Below are 18,743 nucleotides of genomic sequence, written 5' to 3'. Positions count from 1 at the left end.
ATGAGTTTTGAGTTATCAGCCTGAGCTAGTTGCTTGCTGTTGCAATGGTCTGAGATTTTTTTTATGCCATGGCTGTTTACAGTTGCAAATAGTTCTTCAGATTTGTCACAGCAACCCAGCTATGGCAAAACTATACAGACTGAGAAGGTCTTCCACTTCAACACCATTATTGCTGTTTGGTTGGATTGTTAATATAAACCAGATATTTTGCCTTACCAACTACAAACATGTCTTCTCTAGTCTCTTGGGAAGCAAGAAAACAACCTCGAATTTTGTAAGGAAGAGGCTGGTGTGCCTGTTCAAAAAGGGATAGAGAAAAAGAAGTGACTTGCCCTTAATTTTTTTATGTCCTTCTGAAAAGCTGCAGCATATAAATTAACACTCGTAATTTCCTACTTGCTCTTTTGGATGTCAAAAGTTTTCTTCCTATTTTTAAAGCATTTTGATGTCAGAGTTCTCACTTCTGTTGCCAGTTAATGGCATTGAGAAATACTCTTTGTACTTCAGAGGCAAGAGTGTGTCAAAGGTTTGAAACTAATTGATTAACTACCTTTGATTTTTCCGAGTCTTGGCTCAGAGTTTGTGACAATGCTTTGGTCTCCACAAATGTACTGGCAAGGTGGCTGTGCTATTTAGATCCTAGCTGCAATGGCAGGATTGGTTCCACACAGAAGAATCCCCAAGGAATTGATGACAACAATTAAGTAGTCTCAAAGCAAGGACTAAAGATAATCACCTAACAAATATTTCCTGATCTCTTTTATTGCTGAATTGCATTATCTTGTGCTGCCCACAAACCATTTACAACTTTGGTGTAGGTTACTTAAAAAAAAATTCTTCTTGAAAAGTTTGAGGCAGTTTATTGTCCTGTCAAATTCTTCCTATCATCCCAGGGAAGTTACTGAGGACAGTATAACATATGAAAATGGCACAGAAACAACTTCTTATACTGCAGTGTGGCCTCATTGTAAGCAATGTGACTGTGTTTCAGAACAGACTCTGTGTAGCACCTTTAGAAGGGTAAATCTTACTTAAATTCTCTGCTCACCAAAAAGTAATTATTGTCTCCCATGTGGCCACACAGAAAGTAGAGAAAAATTGTGGATGTATACCTAAATGTTGGTCTAAGGGCCTCTTTTCCTCCCAGACTAGTTCTTTGAATTCTTAGCAGTAGTGATATGGGTGCTACTTTTATACCTGGGACTGTTAGTTGTCTCTATTCTAATTTTTTTTTTTTTGTGTGTGTAATAATCTGTATTTATAATCTCTTGAATATTTTTAGATAGAAAATTATCCTTTTAATTTTCCTCAAAACTACTGTCTAATAGAAGACGACAATTAAATGCAGCTGTCCCTCACAGTGCTGAACTACACTAGGGAACACAAATTTACCTGGAGTGTGCTTTCAGTCATGTATGAGGTACCACTTCCAGAATCCTTCCTAAGTTCCTTCTTGCTCTGCTGTGATGAGCTCTGTTAACCTATTACTTTGCTAATAACACCATGCTACATGTTCATGAGCCTTTTTTAGTGTACTACAAAACACCAAGGAGTACCTAAAGCTTTATAATCTCTATAACTAATAGGGAAATGCTCTAGAAATATGATAGAAACAAAACTGATATTTAAGAAACTGTTTTTTTAAAAAATCTTCCTTTCATGGCTTCTCAAGGATTTGCAGAGATGAGATGCAGAGAGCTCACACAGTTTACCTACTGAAAGCTGAACTTAAAATGAATCAGCTGCTTAGGGCTCAACCTCTGAATTTTCAGCTGTCTTCAAACTCCAATCTGTGAAAGCACTTGTGATCAATAAGTCAATGAAATGTTGAACCCCACTAGGAACAAACCTAGCAAGGCAGGATAATAATTAATTTTTAAGACTCATGAGCTAACAATGAATTCCCTATTGCCGAAGAGAGTACCAGCTGTATTTCTTTTGGCAATTACCTGGATCTTCATCATGCTTTGCACTTCAAGAAAAAAATATGACTCCTCATCCTGCGGTGAACCAGTCTTTATCCTCTGGAGCACTTGTATTAGGTTATTTTTAAAATATACTGACTAGACTAGAGCTTTCAAAATAAGATTTAGTAATGTAAAAATAAAAACAAATCCAGAAAACCTAAACCAAACAAGAACCAAACCAAAAAAGAGCTGTCGCATGTGGTAAACACAAGCTATAGAAAAGAAATAGTTGTGTATAATCTAAATTGCTTCAGTCTCCTGGGGAAATAATTATATCAGCCTTGTACTAAAAGAAAGGCTTGGCAAAGGAAATAAATGCAGGAGTCAGGAAGAAGGATGAGCAACTTATACTCCATGTTCTGAGCTTACATAGCACACACATAAAGAAAGATATATCCTATGGATTTATTTATGCTTTCAGATATGTAGCTATAACATGAATTCTTCTAAACTCATAAAAGCAACTGCATTTACCCATTTCCAGGATCCTGCCATTGGCCTCTGGGAAGATTTTCTTGTGGAAAACTAAACGTAGACTTTGGAAACACAAGAAATCATAACATTCTTTGGCTAGGAGCACACCAGCTCTGCATCACTGGAAAATGCCTCTGTTCTCATGGGAACCTTCTGCAGCTTGACCTCATCTTGGTGATCATGAAGCAAATCTAAACTTTTAATGTAACCTATGAGCAATTAAACTGCAGTTGTTACTGTGGAATATGTAAATTTTCTTTCTTCTTATCCTGCTTAACTGCTTTGAAGAATAAAATTGACCCAGATTTTCTTAACTGAAGCTGCAAGTTGGATTCTGGGGGAGATTTTTTCCACTGGGACCCAACAGGTTTAGGATTTCAGTGTGTACTCTATCTTGGGCACTGTGGTCATGAGTCAGTGCACTGATTTCAGTCCACCCTTCTGGTAAAATCAGTACTTTGGAGCCTCTGGTCCTATGCTCTTCCTCAAGAGTCAGATATTCTCTGCTTACTCTGGAGATTTTTTCTCTGATTACAAAATGAAAGAACTTTGCTAGTAATGTAATTATCTCCATTCCTGAAGCTTTCAAGACCTCATTCCCTCTTGCTGAGGCTGACCATATTGCTGAAAGGTTTTGCTTTAATATGGATGCTGCACACACAAAAGGAACAAAATAAACATGTTTGCAAATACAGAGAGAATGAAAATGTGTTTTCTGCTGAGTATTCAAAGATTTCATGGTATATGATACCCACATCTGTTGTTTCTCAGAGTCCTGGTTTCCAAAGAGTAGTAAATTTGTTCACAAATTGTAGCTCACACTATCTGTGTGTAGTAATGGGAAAAAAAGGCTGGGAAAACTTAGCACAGTCCCTGTGGATGGCTCCTGTAACTGGATATCAGGAGAGCAGACCTTAGGCCCTTCAGAGATCTGCTTGGCAGAATACCAGAGGATAAATCTGAAGTGAATAGGAGTCCAAAAAAACTGTTCAATATACACGGTCTCCACCTCCAAACTCAGGAACGATGAATCCCAACAAAGATGCCCAGCAAGATCATGGATCCTCTAAGCTGAAGAGACACAGATTTGTTGGCTGGACCACTTGGTAGTTAAAGAATTGGTTGGATGGTTATGAAGAGCTGTGCTGTAGCATCCCATCCTTACAGGGAAGGGAGCATGCAAAATTTAAAAATCTTTGTGGTCAGAAGTAACAGCAAAAGTCAAAAGCTCCACAAAAACTCAGAAGATTTTATTAGTAAATTACACATTTGGCATGGCGGCATGGAAATTGGTAATAGCTGGTCCCTGACCTACCATATAAGCACATGGCAGTGGATTTTGGTTAAAGGGTTAAGATGAAAAGGAAGAAAGAAGGGAAGAGATGAATTAGAGAGGGGGGGAGTGAGGGAGTGGGGGGGGGGAAGGAAGGAAGGAAGGAAGGAAGGAAGGAAGGAAGGAAGGAAAGAAGGAAGGAAGGATGGGTTCCATTATCAGGGGTCATGTATGTTCTTATTTCCCCCTTACAGTCCATGCCCACTTCTTGACCTCATTCGTGTGGTTGTGTTGGGCTTATCTACAGGAGCCAGAATAAGGATTTTTGTTCTTGAAAGTTCTGCGCTTACCTCCTTATGGCCACTACTAACAATTCTTGGCTGTTATTATTGGCATGGTTGGCTCCACAGCTATTGGGCTCTAAGTGTTTGAAACATATACATTTAGCCTCCTTGTCTTCTAGGATTCTCCATGTGGTTAAAGGCTCACTGTCCAAGTGGGCACCAGAGATGCATGGAGTCCTCAGGGTTTGGTGTTGAACTGGCACTGTTTAACATCTCTGTCAGCGACATGGACAGTGGGATCGAGGGCTCTCTCAGCAAGTTTTTCACAGACACCACGCTGTGTGGGGCAGCCAATGTGCTGCGGAGAAGGAATGCCACCTAGAGGGGCCTGGACAGCCTGGAGAAGTGGGGCTGTGCAAACCCCGTGAAGTTCAACAAGGCCAAGTGCAAGGTCCTGTATGTGAGCCAGGGAAATCCCAAGCACAGATACAGACTGGGAAACAGATGGATTGAGAGTAGCCCTGAGGAAAAGCCAGGGGCCTCATTAAATCGGGGGAGCTGGCTGGACAGAACGTTCTTCGTTTATTCAAGAGAAGATGGCAGTTTTTATACACTTCTACACAGTTTACAGCTTACAAAGGCACTCTCATTGGCAAGCTAACATTGTTTATCTTTGTCTTAAGGCGGCCTAAACCTTACACTATAAACCTATACTACTTCACACCCAGACAGCCCAGTGCTCCCCATTACACCTTTATACAATTTCTAACTGCCCCACAAACTCTTAATTTCTAACTGCGTCAGAGGCTGGAAGGCCTTGCAAGGCCCAAATCTGAGGCCTTGACTGGAGTAGATCAAATCTCATTCTAAACATAAATCATGATATCTCTCTCTCAGAAATGCTGCATCACTGAGGAGAAGGGTTTGAGCATGGATAAGAGTTTTGCAATATCTTGGCAATGTGCACATTACTATCCAGAAAATCATCCTATCCTGGGCTGCATTAAAAGCAGCTTGGCCAGCAGATCCAGTGAAGTGATTATATCCTTCTATTGTGCTTGCATGAAACTTCTCTGGAGCTCGGTGTCCAGGTCAGAATCCTCAACATGAGAATGACATGGAGCTGCTGGAGCAAGGACAGAGGAGGGTCACAAAGATGATTAGATGGCTGGTGCACCTCTCCTCTCACCCAAGGCTGGTTGGACTCTAAGCAAACTGGTCTTGTGGAAGTGTCCCTGCCTGTAGGGGGTTTGGGATGATTTGGAGATATTTGTAATATCCCTTCCACCCCAAGCCATTCTATAATCCTATGATCCCTTTCTTTTAACCAGGTTTGTCTGGGCTGGTCTCCACGGAAACCAATGAAACATTTCCCCTTGATCTGAGTTTTCCCCTTGATCTGCAGAAGATTCAGAGATGGCTTCTGCAATCAGGAACCTGATGCAGTTCTGGTTTTCACTTAAACGGCGACAGTGGACAGATATGATGTTGTTTTCAATCAAAGTAAACAAACTAGGCTTGTTGAGTACAGATTTGATTTCCTCCAGAGAGCAGTGCTTTATCTTGCACTCCATCTGTTCTGGAGCAGCAGAAAAGCAAATTTCATCTCTGCTGTTTAGGATAGCATTACTCTTGGATGCCTGGGGCACTGGGTATTCCCATAGGATTGTTCTGCAGTTCCACAGCTAATTGGGATGGAAACCAGGGGTGTGGTTCTCAGGTAGCAATATTGCTATGGGGGAGAAGGAAAGACTGCTAGATTCACCCAGTGTCGCCAGAAGAAGATGCTGATGGAGCCTGATGAAGATCAGCTGAGCCCTTTGAAATCTGCGTTGGCATCTGATTTGTGTTTGTGGTGCAAGAGCCCCCTTAGAGAAACAGGGGGGTAGGAGTGAAGAACATACTGGAAGACCTGAAACAAGACAGGTCATGCAAGAAGAATTGCTGTGATTTTGACAGAGCTGAAAGCCTGAGCAAGCACAGAGTAGCAAGACATGTGTAGCCACAGGGAGCTAATGGGGAAGTGGAATCTTGGATGAGGTAAAGGATTCAAGATACACGAGTGAGGTTTACAAATAATCACTGCTGGAAAACTGCCTGGAAAATGCTGACAGCCCCCAAGGAGATGGTTTCAGAACATCTTTTCCAGGAGAGATGAGGCCCTGGCTTTGCATTTCAAGTGTCCCCTACCTGAAGTTTAATTGTCCTCCTTTCTTTCTCTCTGCCACCTCTCTCCTGAGCTGTGCTCCTATTTGGCTCACATACAGTTGAACAATGTAGTTTAGGACTGCGGTTGCCAGACTTTGCCTTGTTCTTTTCCATTATTAATCAGCTGTCTTCTGCTAATACATTGACAGGGTCAGAAGCATGTAGAGACAAGAAAATGCCCACACCTACACTCACTCCACACAGAGCCCCCACACACATCCCCACACACCCTGCTGGTGTGTCATGGACTCAGACACCCTGCATACTCCCTCATACCTTTCATTTCCTACCACAGCTTGAAATTGGCATGATTGCCCACGTGGCAAGTTTTGATTCTTCATTCATACTCCTCAGAAAGCAAAGGGGTTATCTAGAGTCACCATGTCTGAATTGCCTGAAACTGTCTGTAATTCTAACACTGCATGGCAGACCTTGCACTTAAATGGGTTACTTGAGAGACAGAGAATGTCTTCCTTTTGTATGTGTTAAAAGGCTCTCCCACACATTTTCTGGGGACTAATCCTCACTATCAAACTCAGGATGAATGAACTGATTACAAAGACACATAGACCAACAAAAACAAGCAATCAAAAAGAGCCAATTTTAGCACAAAATGAAATTAGCAGATTTGAGGTGAAAGAAAAGCCAGGGCACATTTTTGGGCAGATCTACATCAAAGTATGCTCTGTGCTTTAAACAGTGGTGACAACAGTGTACTTGGGGCTCTGGGTTTCAGCATTCTCACCTCCTGTATTTGACAGCCTGTTTACTCACAGAGAGACCAAAGAAATAATGTAGAAAGATTTCCAAGTTTGCACAAATCAAATAAAAGGGGAGTCTTTTTCTGTACCCTAGAGTCTTACAGTTGTGGAACTAAAGGTCAGTGCTGAACTCTATCTATTGTTCTTGATTTGTTTCAGTCCTACATATATCATATATTCCTGGCAGAAAATTCCATGCATTAATGATGGAAAGATCTAAATTGGGCTGATGTTCTCTTTGGTAATGGAAAGGAAGAATAAGAACTTTGCACAATTGATAAATATTGTCCAAAAGGACAGGTGAAAGATAAATCTTTTTGCAGTCGCTGCATATTTTCCAGATTTTTTTTTTAAGGCATTTCATGGCAAAACAAATTAGACATGAGGATAAATATTTTAATTGCAAAGGGTAGTTAAGTTCCAGAATAGGTGAGAGATTTTCAGTAGTTAGAGTCTAGGAAAAAGATTTATTCCGTTCAAGTTAACTCTTGAGATAAAATGGAGAGCATGTTGCCCTTCCAGTGTCTTTTCTAACCATATGCTTTGAAGTCTGGCTATTGGTGGTACCAATATTGAGAGCGGGAGCTGCCTTGGCTTGTCTGGCCCTGCTGCTGGACCAAATGGTGGCCACTGTGGTGTTTCACCCCAGAGACATTTTGGCTAGCTGGATGTTGCAGCCGGGCACATGGAGACAAGTCCAGGATGGAGCTTCCCTCGCAGAGGGTCGCTCCTCAGGTTTCCATCTTCTGGAGAAGGTTTTAAGGCTATGGTGAAGGAAGGAGTTGGTTCTGCTGGAGGGTTTAATCCAGAGCTTTTATTCTGGCCTGCAGGCCTCTGAATATGAATGAAACAGAGCTGTTATTTTATATCCCTTAACATTTATAGGAAGCAAGATAAGGAATAAGCATTTAAAACTCTCAGTATCTTTTCAAACCCTAGCTAGTAAATATAATAGTAATTCCAAGGATGGCTGTATCTGCCACAGCTGTTTTGACATAGTTTCAGCACTTCTCTACCTGCAGCTGTGCAAAAGCACTACAAAGTTCAATTCCTTGAAGAGAGATGTAACCACTACAATTCACATGCCAGCCTTTTCCCAGAAGACAAAGCTCAGTGTTATGTGATAGACAGTATTATTTCACACAATATTATTTCATATGCAGTAATATTTGGACTAAGGTCCAGTTTCAAGCTCTCAGAACACCTTGGAGGGAAGAGTTTTTTCCTGACTTTCCTCTTGTCCTACCATATAGTCTTCAAGTAGTCTTTGTATTGAAGTAATACGTGGAATAAATAAATAGACTCCACAACCTGGGGTAGTTATGAAGTAGGTATGTATGTCAGCACCCAGCACAAGTGAGATACCTCTCCAAAAAACTTGTGCTCTGAGCCTTGGTCTGACCCACACTTTTATTCACAAAAGTGTTCTATATGTAGTACATTACACAACTTTTCTATGCATATTCAACCCCTGGCCCCACCTATCCTCACCTCTCATGCTAAAGAGGTCCACACCCCTCTGGGCAAATGTGGTTTGTTGTGGTGGTCTTGTGGGTGTCTCTGGTTGTCTCTTGAGGCTGAAGATTGTGGTCTTCCTCATGATTGAACTTCTGAACTTTTCCTCTTAGTGCAAGCTCCTTTGGTCCTTTGGTGCTTATCTGAGTACATCTGTCAGTCTTGATGGGCTTGGAGACAGAGAAGCTTCTTTATCTGGGCTCTTTGCATCCTTAGTCCCCTCCGGTATTGTTCTTTATGCAAGAAGCTTCAGAAGTTTTCATTTTCCTATGCTCTTTGTACAAAGGCAGAAGTTTCTTAAGTAAAAGGTTAAAATTTAACACATATTTTTACAAGCTAAAATTTAAATGCCTAATTCATTTTGTTAACTCAAGTGAATTCCAGAAAATCTCTATTTCAGTATTCCCCCTCCTTTTTTTAGTTCTTCAGTTTTTTCAGATAAATTGCTTGTTTCTAGTAGGCAGTTACAAATCTCATTCAAGGAAAACCACTCCCTTGAATGTTGATTTCTGCTGTCTTCCTGCAGAGTCAGTTCCACTCCTGACCCAAAGACTTCTGCAAGCCTCTTAACTTGGATATTACTGTTTATTCATTCGATGGCCTGTTGATTTTTAGTAGAAGCTGTCGGCCTAAGAAATTGCATCTGTATTTATAATAGGTCCACATTTTGGGCTGCACATCCCATTGGCTCAACATTTCCAGAATGTTTCCAGTTCATGAAACTACTTTGCCGTGTGAAAAACTGTAGACATGTGAAAAATGCCAATCACTTGGTTTTTAAAATTTTAAAAGTTTAATAATAATAAAATGGTTATAAAAATAATAATACAAATAGAGTAATAGAGTTAGGACAATTACAAGACAATGAAAAGCAAAGAATTATGGAGGTCCATATGCTCTTGGACACTAAGTCAGGAAAAACATACCTTGTGAACAAAGGAATCACCCTTAAAACAGTAAACTTGTTGCATATTCATATATCCTTCATGGTTATGCAAATATTCTATTCTAAACAAGAAACTCTGCCTGTTGTATGTCAACTGTTCCCTTTAATCCCCTGGTGTTTTTGTCTGAGCAAGGCCTGAAGAAATTAACTTCTTCTGATAAGAAGCCATAAATTCCTCTCCTTTGGAAGATTTAAGTGTTCCTCAAAGCGAGTATCTCATTCCTAAAAACAAACTTCCCCCACATACATAGTCTCTATTTTAACATTATGTTGTAACCTAAAACTACACTTAACACAATACGTAAGAGAATTAATACAGCATAACTTTCTAACATTACACATATAATATTCATTGCAACATTTGCGAAAAGCCAATCATAAATATGCATTTTTCACAGGCATAAGAAAGGAGACGGGGAGGAGGTTGATGTTGTGTGTTAGTGTGTTAGTCTGGTCTTTTCCTGACATGCAGTCAGTGAGTGTGGGCTAAGCCAAGGGCCTGGGTGTTTTTTCCCTGCTCTTTCCAGCTGTTGGCTGAGGATTCCAGGCTGACAGCATTTCTCTAACATCACCCATTGACAACAATCCCCATGTGGCCACAGAGTAATAACTTTAGGAGTGGCAAGAGGGTACACATACTAAAAATGTTTCAGTATCTTCCTGGGTTAGGTCTATAATTCTGCATATAGTAGAAAATGTGAATATGTGACTGAAGGCCAAGCAGTAATGATAAAACTTTTGATATTAAATTTTGTAGGGTTGAACTTTGAGTAAAAATGAAACTATTCTCATCCCTTAAACTTTTTGGAAGTAATGAAATATTTCCTATCCTCAGGAAAACCGGAGTACCAGGAAGATTATTTTTAGTCATGTTTTTAAAAATAATTTGTTGACGTCAAATGAATGATTTCATGTGAAGACACTTCTTTAAATTTTTTCTTATATTAAGACTTTCATTTCTATAATTTTATTTCCTCTGAAACTATTCAAACCTAAAGTATGTAATTTTATTCACCTATGAATCTTCACAGCTTACATTATTGTTAATGCAAAGCATTACAAAATACTACCAAATTTAAATTATAATACTGGATTCTACTAACTGGTTGGTTTTGTTCCACTCACTCCTTCCTGTGAGCTGAATGTTTGTTCAGCAAGTTCCTGAGCTAGGGGAACAATACATCTTGAGCTGATACTTGTTTTGAGATGGAGGATTTGAAAACATGCAGGATACATGTGTGTTACTATGATTTTTGGTGTCTCCACTACTGTTCCACTCTAGCTGGGGAAGAAAAGAGCAATCTGTGTATAAATCACACAGAAATCACCTAGAGATATCTCCCTTTGTGGTGTACAGCTCTGTAACTATAAGTTGGTCAAATTCTTTCTTTGTCTGACATGTGAATGGAGATATCATTTGTCTGTAATATCTTTCCTGTGAAATCAGGCGTAACCAGCACCCAGGAGGTACAAAAATTATAAGACAAAAGTCCTTAATGAAAATTTTGTCATGAGAAAATTGATTTAGAGAGTGAGAGTGTTTTGAAGCCACTGCTTTCTACTTTGCAGGTTGTCAAATATAAATAACAATGGAGAAAGGAATCAAAAATTATACCTCTGCCTAGAAATATTTAGGAGGAAAAGTCACACCCAACAGCCCTCTGAAATCAAAAAGTCATGAATGCAGCAGTGCACGTTTGGTTTTACTGGTTAACAATTTGTTCTAATTTTAGAAGTAGAAAAAATGAAAAGAAAAAATAATGAAAATAGCATCTAATTAATGTCTATTCATCAGTAAGATTTTATTGGTTCTTGAAAATACTGAGTGCATGGTACCAACTTAATTCTTTGGTGTTTTTGAAATCATATTCAGTTTTCTTTTCAATGTTGTTTTCAAGTGTATTCATGCAACATGGATTGTAAGCAATTGTGCATGTGCTTGTGAGGTGACTGGTGGCTGAGGAGCTGCTAGAGAGCAGCCACTAAGGTACCTTTTCACAAGGTGAAAAGGATAAGCAGAAGAATACTGATGCCAGAATGGGAGCTGTGAGCTTGGGGGCTGCAAGCATCCTTGAAAGGTACAGCTGGCCTCTTTGAAGCACAGCTGGGCACTAAGAAGTGGGACACTTCCTGAGTTTGCATCACGATCACAGTACCAAGAAAGTTTAACCTCCATTTATCATCCAAAAAGTTGGAAACACTCTGGGAAATTTGAATTGACCTCAATAAACAGAGCAGGTCTCTGAACAACCTGATCTAGCTGAAAATGTTCCTTCTCACTGCTTGGACTGAATGGCTTTGAAATTCACCTCTCAGCCTATTCTATGATTTAATAATACAGAGGATAGCTTGCACATAGACTTTTTGCTCTAGATTTGCATGTGGCAGTTTGAATTGAATTTTTTTTTTCCTTGTGTATCACCTTAATTTCTGAAGCAGTGCAAACACTCATGGAAAGAGCAGCATGTGCATATGTTTAACCCTGTATTAAATCTAGCCTCTTGAATGTAATGTAATAAAATAAGATTCTGGCTACTCATGTACTCTGGTTACTCATGTAATGTCTTAGTGGCATGCTGCCAATTCTTAGTGGAAGTAGCAAATTTCAAGGTTTGAACTCACAGGGTTCAGAGTGTTTCTCTTCAAATAATATGAGTCAGCTGATTTTCTCACAGAGATCTTTCTGTCCCATGTGTACAAAGAGAACATGAATGAATGTTATAGGATATGTACGACATGAGAATATCTAAAACTGTTGTCCTCACTTCCGTCCTGTCTGTCCTGACCCGTTTGCTTTTTTTTGTTGGTATCTATTTTTTCCCTGAAGTTTTGCCACATCTATAAACTATAAAATGCTGCAGATGGACTTTAGAAATCATTGTGGGTGATGGACCTGAGCATCAGACTTGTTAACAGAAAAGAGAAGGATCAACATCAGTAGAATGCTGCTCTAACTCTTCACTAACACAAAGCTTATATTCTCTTTACTAGTGACCCTTGGCTGCAAAGTCTCAGTTTCTCCCCTGTGCTTGCTTCTAAGGGATCTCAGCATCTTGTGATGCTTCTTGTGAAAACTATCGATTCATTGGGCTATACCTAGTGCAGGGTTCTTAGAATGGATATTTTAGTGTCTGTGTAAAAGAGCAAAATGAGCAAATGTGATGTTCTTACTGCAGAATATGAGGCACCACATGCAATGGTCGGCTTCATCAGCCGCTCTGTTCAGCAGATGTGTTATTTCTCATATTATGATTCAGACAATGTGTTATCTCTCCCCTGCAGTATGGGATAAAGAAGAAGGAAGAAAAGGAAGCAGAAGCCCAGGCTGCAATGGAAGCTAATGCTGAAGGGAGTCTGACACGCCCAAAGAAGGCAATCCCTCCTGGCTGTGGGGATGAGGAGGAGGAAGAAGAAGAGAGCATCCTAGACACAGTCATCAAATACTTACCAGGGCCCCTGCAGGACATGTTCAAGAAGTAACAGCTGCAGACTGTTAGATGGGCATAAACAGTACTGCAAAGGATTTCTCTTTTGCCCAATGGGGATTTACAATCTTGCCATTCATCCCGCAGTCCTCCCCACCTCTGCCCTCAACTGCTCACTAGGAGTCCCTTTGCTTCCCATTCCCTCCCAACTGCCTCTCTCCCTTTCCTCCACCCCAAGACTCATCCATTCCTTAATTTTGTACATAGTCACATCCAGTAGATGCCTCTGAATGGATGTAAAGATTAAAAAGCTGCAGACTACACAACTTTTATTATAAGCCATAGTACTATGTATGTTAAATAAGGCAACTGCACATCAGGCATAGAAAAGGAACAATCTCATTTCCATCCAATGCAAGAAGGAGTGTTCACTAAGTATGAACAGTGGCCTCTTTAATTTTTTTAAATGATCTTATTTTTATTATTGATAATAATTAGTCATTATTATAATGTTCCTATTGATTGGGTCACATTAGCCATTTTTTGTTGAGCACATCTGCTCTCAGAAGGGATATCTCAGTTGTCCCATGGAAGCAGAGCTTTTCTGTTTTAATTCCATCTGTGACATAAATAAAAGATTGTTTGGAAAGTAAATCATGCATGACTTACACAGCTGACATCACTCAGAATTGTGGAAGAAGTGAGTCATCTGCCCTCAAATGCTGTAGAAGTTAAATGCCTCAGAATCTAAGCAAGAGTCATGTTACTTTGGGAATTAGCCATACATTTACCTTGAATGAGAAAAATTGGTCAGGCACTTGCCATACAGAGAGCTGAAACCATAGAAGAGTGCATAGTGCTCTGGCAGAGGACCTCCCCAACCCCTCTGAAGCCAATGACAAATGTATTTGCTGCTCTGTTTAACCAATCTTCCTCTTTCTGCCATTTTCAACCATCCCCTTTCCAGCAGTGCTTGGGTTCCAGCACATTGTGGTGGCTGTGTCCTGCCCACCCTTTCCTGCAGGGTATGGGAGTGTGTGGTGGTCTGAATGTTAGCCATGGCAGATCCATAAATATCCATGTTGTTTATTGTGCTAAATTACTGCATTGCCTTGGGGAGGTCACTTATTTTCTGCCCCACTGAGATTGTGCACCTGTAAAATGTAGGTTTCATTCTCTACCTACTATAAAGGCATAAAAGTGAGGATGCTTCTTAGTGCTGTGCAGGAGCTAATTAATAATTACAGAAGTGTGTGGTATCCCTTGATGTTAGCAGGGTGGGAGAAGATTGATTTTTTTTCTCACCATTATCTTTGTGGCCTTTTGCAGACACAGGTACAGAGGTCTCCTCAAAAAAACACTGTAGATATCACATAATTGCATAAGAAAATCCAAATTCTGTGGGAGATGTTGACTTGCCAATACCTACATAGACTCAATAAAAAGACCTATTTTGAACACAGGTTCTCTTGATCAGGTATCTGGCTTGTCATCTGAAGAACTAATCCTGAAATTTTGCATCTGGCTAGGTCTCTGTAGTCGATGCTGTAGACATGCCATCTCAGTCTCACAATCTTGTCAGGAGAATCAGGGTTTGGCTGGCAGAACTAGCATTGCTTGTCCCTGTCCTGGGAACAACAAAAATTTCCTAAGTACATGGATGAAATTTGAAAGCAAATACACTCTTTCTGATGGCAAGGTAAAGGAGGATAATATCAGACACTTCATTATGTGCCTAAATTAACCATTTTATTTCAATGTATCTTCTTTACACTTGTTCAGTGCAACTAAATTTAGGCAAACACCTTAATATTATAATGAATAAGATATTTTAGAAACATTTATCACCTTTCCAGATAAGCAAAAGAAATCTGTACCATGATTAAGGAATTGAGCATGAGAGATCTGTACCTTCCAGTAGCATCTGTTGTAATAGGAAAGGAGTATTTTGAAAGAGAATAAATATAGTATGCCGTCTTTGCACAATTTTTATTCAGGTGTTATAGTCCTCACTTCTTCTCAAATAATTTCAAATGTAACTTTTTATTGAATCCAAGGCAGAGCTTGAAGAGGTTTGGCTGATATACAAGTCAGAACATGTTGATAAAGATACAACTTGTTTCCGGCTGAATCTATGAAAAAGACTTGTTTGTTCAAGTACAAGCTGCCAAGGGCTATCCAGAAGGCAGGTTTTACTCATTTGGATAATGTCAGTGAGACTTTTTTCCGCCTAACTTTCATTTAAAACAAGATGACTGCTTCCCTCCTGAGACTTTCAATAAACCCAAAACACTCTATAAATCAGTACAGCATGGCAGTGTTGAACAATTTACCATTTTCTAGGAAGAGTGTCCTACTCACTCCATGCAAATTCAGCAACTAGTAATTTGAGGCTGTTTTAGTAAATCTCACAAAATTGGAAACTCTCTTTCTATCACAGGGGCAGCAGCTTATTTTGATGCTCTACTACAGAGTACCAAACATCCCCAAAAGCTACAAGGCAGAGCCTGGTTCTTAATTTCAGCCACTCATTGGTCACTATCTCCTATCCTACATCACTGACATAGAAACATCAATACTTTTGAAATGCCTTGATTAATCTCTGTGGCACTCATCCTGTAATACATAAGTAAAACCAGCAGAAGTGTGCCTGTGCTAAAATGAACACATCCATTCATATATTCCCCTGGCCTTGTGCTGGAGAACTCTGCAAACAAATCAGAAGATGAGCTTATTCCACTTTACTTGGGCTTTTCTCTACAACTTGCTTGCTGACCTTTCCCTAGCACCAGTTACTGATTCCTTTCTTCATCCAACCAAAGACTGTTCTGATATAAAATCAGAATTTTCTACCCAGCATTCTTCTTGCAGAGTGTTAGTGCTGATTGTTTTCACAGTCTCTCTGACAGCTTGATGTACGTGTTTGTGCACACATCTGTGGAAGGTGAGAAAATTGGAGAAGATGGGGAGAAGAGAGAGAGAAAGGAAGACTTTAGTACCATTTTAGATTATTGTGTCTCAGCAGTTTGCTGGTATTGAATGATTGGTCGAAGTCAGGATCTTGTGTAGACTATACTAAAATTTCTTAAACAAGTATTGCTATCCCTGGGCTCAGAACACTGAAAATACTGCCCCTGTGAGCTGAGCTCCTGAGCTGTGTGAACATCTGGATTGAACCCCTGAAGAGAGCCATAGGACCACTATACTGAGTCTGGTAGGCCTCATTCCAGGTTCACAAAACAAGAGAGAAAGGGAAGGCGATTTATTAAATAGTGTTTACTGAGTCTTTTTCATTGTGGGGGCTTCCCAGCTCAGCCATTTAATCACTTCTGTATTCTCACCTAGCCACACCTGCACCAGCCCTTCCTCCACTGACAGCGGAGAGTTCATCCAGGTGTGTGCTGGTTCCCATTTCCCTTTTCTTGCCATAAGAAACATGACAGAAGATCTACCACAGGTCCTGGATAGGTTTTGTTTGGTTTTGCCTCACATAACTCTGGCATGTTGCATGAGAGTGGATCTGTCCTCAAGTCATTCCACGGCCCTGAAGTGCCTAAGCCATGCGGAACAGACTCAAGAGCAAGGCACTCTCCCTTCTCTTCTGCCCATCTATTTCCCTTCCCACTCAGAGCTGGTAACAAGGGACACAGACACCTTTGGCTCATGTGTGGAAGTCAGAAGCGTTGTCTCACACACTTCTCCCCTTGGCACTCAAGCAGGTGATGAAGCACTTAAGAGACCAAAGAGAAGTATGGTTCATTGTTTGGATTCTGACTATCTTTTTGTCTTTCATGACATTGTTTTATTTGCATCACTGGTCTGTTCAATCTCAGGTAAATGAGGTATTTTAGTTTTATAACTAGTTTTTATTTACACAGAAAGGTTGTTGGCTAGACACTGCAGTCATTTTCCCTCACAACTCCAAGACCTTACAGGTTAGTAAAAAAACAGTCAAAGGGCCTTCTCATTTGGAGGGTAAATGATTTAGTTTGCCATTGACCTTGTGAACTCACATTTATATGTAGAGAAAGCCATATGAAATCAGACTGCAATATTAATTATCAATGCTACTCTTCTGTTTAAAATGAATAAAACAAAATATAAGATCATGTGCTTAATCACTTTGGAGTTCCTCTGTCTATGTTTCTAGTATCATACATGGCTTAGATCCCTCCCAGCCTCTTTCCTTCATCAAGAAAGACCATACCAGTGCTGCTGAATACATCTTTTTGCCAAGCTTTTTGTGCTAGAACAAGCATTGTTAGAAATTAGCTGTTGTGATCTAAATGTAACGTCTTCTGTATCTGAAAGTTGTCTGTATTTGTTCTGAATATATGTTATCAAGATAACTGTTTCTTCATGCACTGAGTTAGTAAAATGTTTCAGTACTGTCATTAAAAAAATTGCCTGTTTCTCTCTTTCATACACACAGAACAAAACTTAACTTAGTCATGCATTTTCTAGTAGAAATGCTCCCCAGCTTTCTTTCAGATGCATGCAGTACTTGAGGATGATTTAAAGTAGAGACATTGTGAATGTGATTTTAATTTGTTATTTTCCTGGTATTTTTTCCTGCATGATGTGGGTAAATGGTATGATGTTCTTTTAAAATGGAATCACAGCCAATAAAAAACCCCAGTGATTTCATAAATTGTTTGCAATGCTTTCCTGTGAAATTCCTGTCAGGCTACATTTGGAAATCGAAGCATGGTTTTGAATGGCAAGCTCCACACAGCTTTTTACTCGCTCAGGCAAATCATTAACTGTTATATTCAGCATATAAGTGTTGCATTACTTTAGAAAAACATATTGCCATACATCTCATAGGAAAACCCAATACCTTTTTACCTACCCTTCCCTAGGACCATTGTTTGATCATTCACCTTTTTTTGGGTGTTTTACTAACAGAAGCAGCCAAACAACTGTCGTGGAGAATCAGCCCATTTTATTTACGTGCCAGAACACCTACTCAGAATTTTAACCCAACACTGCTAAAATTAACACATGCTAATGCAGACTGTGAGTTCAAGGGCAGGCTCCCCATGGAAAGTTCTGTGAAGAAGATAACAAGGCAAGAAAATATTTTTCACTGGTTTCCCCAAGAAACAGACAGCTTAAGGGAACCAGAACTATCATATCAGACAAGTGTTGGGCACAAGAGCCAGATACTGAAGAATGAAAGCAGGTGATACTGACAGGTTTCATTTTGCAATGGAGGTAAATTATTATTTTTAAACAGTTTCTGCTTTCTTATTAAAAAAAGAAAAGAAAAGAAAAGAAAAGAAAAGAAAAGAAAAGAAAAGAAAAGAAAAGAAAAGAAAAGAAAAGAAAAGAAAAGAAAAGAAAAGAAAAGAAAAGAAAAGAAAAGAAAAGAAAAAAGAAAAGAAAAGAAAAGAAAAGAAAAGAAAAGAAAAGAAAAGAAAAGAAAAGAAAAGAAAAGAAAAGAAAAGAAAAGAAAAGAAAAGAAAAGAAAAGAAAAGAAAAGAAAAGAAAAGAAAAGAAAAGAGAAAAGAAAGAAAAATGAAGGTTAAATTACAGTGGTTAGACTGGTGCAATCTACTTTTTCCCATTTTAAAAGTACATTTTGTCAGGTAAAATCCTCTCTAGAGGAAAACAAAAAAAGAAATCCACAGCACATTATTAGGACCTCTGGAATTAAAAATTACTCAATTTATGAAGATGCATTAGTGATTTATTCCTCAGACACTGATCCTGGGATGAAATTATTAGCCCTACTGCAAGCTCCTTCTCTTCACTGACAGCAGTGGTGGCATGGACTAGGTACTTGGGGCAAATATTTAACTTCCAAATGAAAGTCTGGGTGGAAAGATACTCATCATAGTCCTGATTAAGTCCATTTTAATGTCTTAATTTCACTTTCTTCCTGAAG

General features: G+C 39.5%; 1 protein-coding gene across 1 annotated transcript in view; it reads left to right on the top strand.

Moving 5' to 3' along the window:
* Positions 1-17,504, top strand: part of CPLX1 (complexin 1) — a 106,916-nt gene extending 89,412 nt beyond the window's left edge. The window contains exon 4 of the mRNA XM_021533876.4: positions 12,711-17,504. Within this exon, the coding sequence (XP_021389551.1) occupies positions 12,711-12,908 (198 nt within the window). The 3' untranslated portion in view covers positions 12,909-17,504. The remainder of the gene's footprint in view (positions 1-12,710) is intronic.
* Positions 17,505-18,743: the final 1,239 nt, after the last annotated feature.

The sequence above is a fragment of the Lonchura striata genome, chromosome Z (genome assembly GCF_050655825.1).
Source record: "Lonchura striata isolate lonStrDom1 chromosome Z, ASM5065582v1, whole genome shotgun sequence".
NCBI classification, from domain to species: domain Eukaryota; kingdom Metazoa; phylum Chordata; class Aves; order Passeriformes; family Estrildidae; genus Lonchura; species Lonchura striata.
The sequence above is the reverse complement of the archived record's forward strand: the minus strand, read 5'-3'. Positions and strand labels throughout refer to the sequence as shown.